General features: G+C 46.4%; 1 protein-coding gene across 1 annotated transcript in view; it reads right to left on the bottom strand.

Annotated features, from left to right (window-relative positions):
• LOC311138286 (plasma membrane calcium-transporting ATPase 2-like) overlaps nt 1-7,500 on the bottom strand; it is a gene marked incomplete at both ends in the record, with an annotated part of 135,727 nt that overhangs the window by 33,909 nt on the left and 94,318 nt on the right. Inside the window, one exon of the mRNA XM_084172967.1 lies at nt 7,308-7,414. Within this exon, the coding sequence (XP_084029093.1) occupies nt 7,308-7,414 (107 nt within the window). The remainder of the gene's footprint in view (nt 1-7,307; nt 7,415-7,500) is intronic.

The raw sequence follows: 7,500 nt of genomic DNA, 5'->3' as shown, positions 1-7,500 counted from the left end.
AGCCTGGACAGTTATCGGCCAATCTGCAGTCTGCACATCGCGCTATCGAGCCAGAGCATATCGGATTTTCTGCCGGAATCACTGGACCTTAACACCGGATCATCGGAACTAGCTAGCTGCAACCGAGTGGCTGTTGTTGTTGTTGGCTAATCACCACTGTCCAAAGCTAGCCCCAGTTAGCATTGAGCTAGCCTCGAGCCAGGCCCATCTCCCGGCTATTACATTTACATTTTACATTTTAGTCATTTAGCAGACGCTCTTATCCAGAGCGACGTACAGTTAGTGAGTGCATACATTATATATTTTTATTTTTTCATACTGGCCCCCCCGTGGGAATCGAACCCACAACCCTGGCGTTGCAAACGCCATGCTCTACCAACATCCCCTGCCGGCCATTCTCTCCCCTACCCTGGACGACGCTGGGCCAATTGTGCGCCGCCCCATGGGCTATCTACCTCTCTGTCAACCGGATGGGACCTCCTAGTGTTGACACGGAGCCCCGCCGATCCATCACGACTGGTCTGCCGACGTAATCGTCTGATGTGGTTTCAACAGGCTTCCCATTGCGACGACCACGAAGATCCATCTGCTAGCCCCGGCCCGCTAGTACACGCAAACAACAGTCGTGCCTCCTGCTCACCTGTGCTTTAGCAGCCTACGATCTGCTCCCGGACTTACTTAGTGCTGTTCACTGGACCTTATGATCACTCAGCTACACAGCTAATGCCTGCTGGACTGTTCCTTTACACGGTACCCCATCCTGTTTATCTGTTTAGCCTCAGCCCAAATTTTCGGCACCACTAACAGTTGTTGTCTTAGCCCTCTCGAATAACACCTGTGATTGCGTTATGCCTCTCTCCCATGTCAATATGCCTATTGCTGTTTGGGTTAGTTCTTATTATACAATTTCACTGTAGAGCCCCAAGTTCAGCTCAACCAGCCTCAGAGAGCTCCTTTGTCCCACACCCCATACACGCGGAGACCGCCTCAATCAGTACCCCCAGTGATGCTATCTCTTTCATAGTTACCCAATGCTTAGGTGTACCTCCACTGTACTCATATCCTTCCATATCCTTGTCTGTACATAATGCCCTGAATCAATTCTACAACGCCTGGAAATCTGCCCCTTTTATTCTCTGTACCCAACGCACTAGAAGACCAGTTCTTAAAGCCTTTAGCCGTATCCTTATTCTATTCCTCCTCTGTTCCTCTGGTGATGTAGAGGTTAACCCAGGCCCTGTAGCCCCCAGTATCACTCCTACTCCCCAGGCGCTATCATTTGTTGACTTCTGTAACCGTAAATGCCTTAGTTTCTTGCATGTTAACATCAGAAGTCCTCCCCAAGTGTGAGTTATTCACTGCGTTAGCACACTCTGCCAACCCTGATGTTCTAGCAGTGTCTGAATCTTGGCTTAGGAAGGCCACCAAAGATTCAGAAATGTCCATTCCCAACTACAACATTTTCCGTCTCGATAGAACTGCCAAAGGGGGTGGAGTTGCAATCTACTGTAGAGATAGCCTGCAGAGCTCTATCATACTATCCAGGTATGTGCCGAAACAGTTTGAGCTTCTACTTCTAAAAATCCACCTTTACAGAAATAAGTCTCTCACTGTTGCCGCTTGCTACAGACCCCCCTCAGCCCCCAGTTGTGCCCTGGACACCATATGTGAATTGCTTGCCCCCTATCTATCCTCAGAGTTCGTACTGCTTGGTGACCTAAACTGGGATATGCTTAACACCCCGGCCGTCCTAAAATCTAAACTAGATGCCCTCAATCTCACACAAATTATCAAGAAACCTACCAGGTACAACCCTAAATCCGTAAACATGGGCACCTTCATAGATATCATCCTGACTAATTTACCCTCTAAATACACCTCCGCTGTCTTCAACCAGGATATCAGCGATCACTGCCTCATTGCCTGCGTCCGTAATGGGTCCGCGGTCAAACGACCAACCCTCATCACTGTCAAACGCTCCCTAAAACACTTCAGCGAGCAGGCCTTTCTAATTGACCTGGCCCGGGTATCCTGGATGGATGTTGAGCTCATTCCGTCAGTAGAGGATGCCTGGATGTTCTTCAAAAGTGCTTTCCTCTCCATCTTAAATAAGCATGCCCCATTCAGAAAATGCAGAACTAAGAACAGATATAGCCCCTGGTTCACCCCAGACTTGACTGCCCTTGACCAGCACAAAAACATCCTGTGGCGTACTGCATTAGCATCGAACAGCCCCCACGATATGCAACTTTTCAGGGAAGTCAGGAACCAATAAAACACAAGCAGTTAGGAAAGCAAAAGCTAGCTTTTTCAAACGGAAATTTGCATCCTGTAGCACTGACTCCAAAAAGTTTTGGGACACTGTAAAGTCCATGGAGAATAAGAGCAACTCCTCCCAGCTACCCTTTGCACTGAGGCTAGGAAACACTGTTACCACCGATAAATCTACGATAATCGAGAATTTCAATAAGCATTTTGCTACAGCTGGCCATGCTTTCCATCTGGCTACCCCTACCCTGGCCACCAGCTCTGCACCCTCCGCTGCAACTTGCCCCCCCCCCCCCTCCCGCTTCTCCTTCACCCAAATTCAGATGGCTGATGTCCTGAAAGAGCTGCTAAATCTGGACCCCTACAAATCATCTGGGCTAGACAATCTGGACCCTTTATTTCTAAAATTAGCTGCCGAAATTGTCGCAACCCCTATTACTAGCCTGTTCAACCTCTCTTTCGTATCGTCTGAGATCCCCAGAGATTGGAAAGCTGTCGCAGTCATCCCCCTCTTCAAAGGGGGTGACACTCTAAATCCAAACTGTTACAGACCTATATCCATCCTGCCCTGCCTTTCGAAAGTTTTTGAAAGCCAAGTTAACATACAGATCACCAACCATTTCGAAACCCATCGTACCTTCTCCGCTATGCAATCTGGTTTCCGAGCTGGTCATGGGTGCACCTCAGCCACGCTCAAGGTCCTAAACGATATAATGACCGCGATCGATATAAGACAGTACTGTGCAGTCATCTTCATCGACCTGGCCAAGGCTTTTGACTCTGTCAATCACCACATTCTTATTGGGAGACTAAATAGCCTTGGTTTCTCAAATGACTGCCTCGCCTGGTTCACCAGCTACTTCTCAGATAGAGTAGAGTTCAATGTGTCAAATCGGAGGGCCTGTTGTCTGGACTTCTGGCAGTCTCTATGGGGGTGCCACAGGGTTCAATTCTCGGGCCGACTCTATTCTCTGTGTATATCAATGATATCGCTCTTGCTGCTGGTGACTCTCAGATCCACCTCTACGCAGACGACACCATTTTGTATACATCTGGCCCTTCATTGGACACTGTGTTAACAAACCTCCAAACAAGCTTCAACGCCATACAACACTCCTTCCGTGGCCTCCAACTGCTCTTAAACGCTAGTAAAACTAAATGCATGCTCTTTAATCGAACGCTGCTTGCACCCGCCCGCCCGACTAGAATCACTACTCTCGGCGGGTCTGACTTAGAATATGTGGACAACTACAAATACCTAGGTGTCTGGTTAGACCGTAAACTCTCCTTCCAGACTCACATTAAGCATCTCCAATCCAAAGTTAAATCTAGAATCGGCTTCCTATTTCGCAACAAAGCCTCCTTCACTCATGCTGCTAAACATGCCCTCGTAAAACTGACTATCCTACCGATCCTTGACTTCGGCAATGTCATTTACAAAATAGCTTCCAACACTCTACTCAGCAAATTGGATGTGGTCTATCACAGTGCCATCCGTTTTGTCACCAAAGCCCCATACACTACCCACCACTGTGACCTGTACGCTCTTGTTGGCTGGTCCTCACTACATATTCGTCGCCAAACCCACTGGCTCCAGGTCATCTATAAATCACTGCTAGGCAAATCCCCGCCTTATCTTAGATCATTGGTCACCATAGCAACACCCACCCGTAGTATGCGTTCCAGCAGGTATATCTCACTGGTCATCCCCAAAGCCAACAACTCCTTTGGCCGCCATTCCTTTCAGTTCTCTGCTGCCAATGACTGGAACGAACTGCAAAAATCTCTGAAGCTGGAGACAGTTATCTCCCTCACTAACTTTAAGCATCAGTTGTCAGAGCAGCTTACCGATCACTGCACCTGTACACAGCCCATCTGAAATTAGCCCACCCAACTACCTCATCCCCATATTGTTATATACAGTGTTATTTATTTTGCTCATTTGCACCCCAGTATCTCTATTTGCACATCATCTTCTGCACATCTATCATTCCAGTGTTAATACGAAATTGTAATTATTTTGCACTATGGCCTATTTATTACCTTACCTCCATAACTTACCTCCATAACTTGCTACATTTGCACACACTGTATATAGATGTTATATTGTGATATTGACTTTATGTTTTGTTTTACCCCATATGTAACTCTGTGTTGTTGTTGTTTTTATCGCACTGCTTTGCTTTATCTTGGCCAGGTCGCAGTTGTAAATGAGAACTTGTTCTCAACTGGCTTACCTGGTTAAACAAAGGTGAAATAAAATAAAAAATAAAAATAATAAGAAGCGTAAAATAAAGAACACATTGCTATAATAATATGGAAATATATATATACAGCGGAGGAAAGCTGCGGAAAGAAAACGATGTTAGGCCAACTACGCTAACCATCGTTTTCTTTCCTCCGCCGTAGCCTCAGTTTTCTTTAGACTCCTCGTTAGATTTTCCCGTCTTGCTATTGTTTGTTCAACTTCACTTTTTGTGGCCTAAAATATTTTTCATTCAAAGTAAAGTTGTGAATGAGAATAGCACATTATAGTTAAAATATAATAGTTATAATATAATGGACTCCGACTGACATAAAAAAAAAAATCCCATTTAAAACCATCAACTTTAGGACACTGAAGACTTCATTGAAATATTTGGAAAACATTTTTCATAACTTTCATTTGTCTTAATGATTTAATGATATTTTAATTAGTAGGATTAGGCTTTTTGGCTGTTTGGTTCCCAACGGCAACGAGGGATCATTTTTTTTATCGGCCTCGCATACGTGCATCATTTCTGTCATTAATTGCCTCGCTTGTTTGTTCAAATTTCTCATTCGATGTTTCTAGATTTTTCTAGATTTTTCTAGATGTTTCTAGATGTTTCTATCTTGCTATTGTTTGTTCTGTCTCTCTCATCATGGCCTACCATATTTGTAGGTTTATTCAAAAACAACTTTCTGAGTTATCCCAGTACGCCGTTGGATAGATTCCTTGTTTGCTCATGAAATAGCACAGCAGGAGAAATCATCCGCTATTGGAAGAGAGAGAACAAACAGAAACATATTTTCTGAGCAGACATTTAGCGCTGCTTTGGAGAAACTCAGCCATGATTACATTGTTCTCTAGCATCTGAAAATATAGCATATTTATTGAAATAGGTTATAGCAAATAGGAACATAGGCTATTTACTCAGAATATCACCCATGCACAGCCCTGCTGTGTACTGACTGACTCCACTCTGTCCTCATTACCGCACCAGTTGAAGTAGGTTAGGCATCCTCTGTCACATCACAATGTCATCAATATCGACGAATGTCTGTCAATTATCCCTCATAGACGATACTATCATAATATCACCTAACTGAGTCATTGATTATTCTGATTCAGATAACTGAATAGACGTAATTTTGTCATTCCTTATTTTATATGTGAAACTAGCACCGTCATAGTGTGCTGTAAGTGCATTGCAAAGACCTGAATAGCAATGTCACAGTATTTCCAGATTGTTTGTATCACATCTGTCCACCGGGAGGCGCTCCTGTTCCACTGTAGCTTCAGCAGGTGGGTGTTATGTATGTAATAATGAGGATGCTGCTTGGGTTGGTGTTGTGGTGTGGTGTTGTGGTGTTGTGGTGTGGTGCGGTGTTGTGGTGTGGTGCGGTGTTGTGGTGTTGTGGTGTTGTGGTGTTGTGTTGTGTTGTGTTGTGGTGTTGTGTTGTGGTGTTGTGGTGCGGTGCGGTGTTGTGGTGTTGTGGTGTTGTGGTGGTGTGTTGTGTTGTGGTGTTGTGGTGTTGTGGTGCGGTGCGGTGTTGTGGTGTTGTGGTGTTGTGGTGTTGTGGTGTTGTGTTGTGTTGTGTTGTGGTGTTGTGGTGCGGTGCGGTGTTGTGGTGTTGTGGTGTGGTGAGGTGTTGTGTTGTGGTGTTGTGGTGTGGTGCGGTGTTGTGGTGTGGTGCGGTGTTGTGGTGTTGTGGTGTGGTGCGGTGTTGTGGTGTGGTGCGGTGTTGTGGTGTTGTGGTGTGGTGCGGTGTTGTTGTATTGTGTTGTGTTGTGGTGTTGTGTTGTGGTGTTGTGGTGTGGTGCAGTGTTTTTGTGTTGTTGTGTTGTGGTGTTGTGGTGTGGTGTGGTGTTGTGATGTTGTGGTGTGGTGCGGTGTTGTGGTGTGGTGTGGTGTGTTGTGTTGTGATGTTGTGATGTTGTGATGTTGTGATGTTGTGGTGTGGTGTGGTGTGTTGTGTTGTGATGTTGTGATGTTGTGATGTTGTGGTGTGGTGTTGTGTGGTGGTGTTGTGGTGTGGTGTTGTGATGTTGTGATGTTGTGGTGTGGTGTGGTGTGGTGTTGTGTGGTGGTGGTGTGGTGTGGTGTTGTGGTGTTGTGGTGTAGTGGTGTTGTGGTGTTGTGGTGTTGTGGTGTTGTGGTGTGGTGTTGTGGTGTTGTGGTGTGGTGTTGTGGTGTGGTGTTGTGGTGTTGTTGTGGTGTGGTGTTGTGGTGAGGTGGTGTGGTGTGGTGAGGTGGTGTGGTGAGGTGGTGTTGTGGTGTTGTGTTGTGGTGTTGTGTTGTGGTGTGGTGTGTTGTGTTGTGATGTTGTGATGTTGTGGTGTTGTGGTGTTGTGGTGTTGTGGTGAGGTGTTGTGGTGTGGTGTGGTGTTGTGGTGTGGTGTTGTGGTGTGGTGTTGTGGTGTGGTGTGGTGTTGTGGTGTGGTGTGGTGGTGTTGTGGTGTGGTGGTGTTGTGGTGTGTTGTGGTGTGGTGTGGTGTTGTGGTGTGGTGGTGTTCTGGTGTGGTGTGGTGTTGTGGTGTGTTGTGTTGTGATGTTGTGATGTTGTGGTGTTGTGGTGGTGTGGTGTTGTGGTGAGGTGTTGTGGTGTGGTGTGGTGTTGTGGTGTGGTGTGGTGGTGTTGTGGTGTGGTGGTGTTGTGGTGTGGTGTTGTGGTGTGGTGTGGTGGTGTTGTGGTGTGGTGGTGTTGTGGTGTGGTGGTGTGGTGTGGTGTGGTGCAGTATGGTAAGGTATGGTAAGGTATGGTAGATACAGTATGCATCCAGCCCCAGGTCCCACCATGGCAAAGCCCACGTCAGCCTTCTTCAGGGCCGGTCCATCGTTAGTCCCGTCTCCTGTCACCGCCACCACCTGTCTCTGGTCTGTCAAGCAGCTGTCTATGATGCCTAGAAGACACGACCCAAACCAACACACAGGGGTTCAGTTCAGATGAACAGAATAGAGTACAGTAGAGTGGAGTAGAGTGGAGTAG

Source organism: Coregonus lavaretus, assembly GCF_964263955.1.
Source record: "Coregonus lavaretus genome assembly, chromosome: 12".
Lineage (NCBI taxonomy): Eukaryota > Metazoa > Chordata > Actinopteri > Salmoniformes > Salmonidae > Coregonus > Coregonus lavaretus.
Note: the sequence above shows the minus strand (reverse complement) of the source record. Positions and strands in the feature narration are given on the sequence as shown.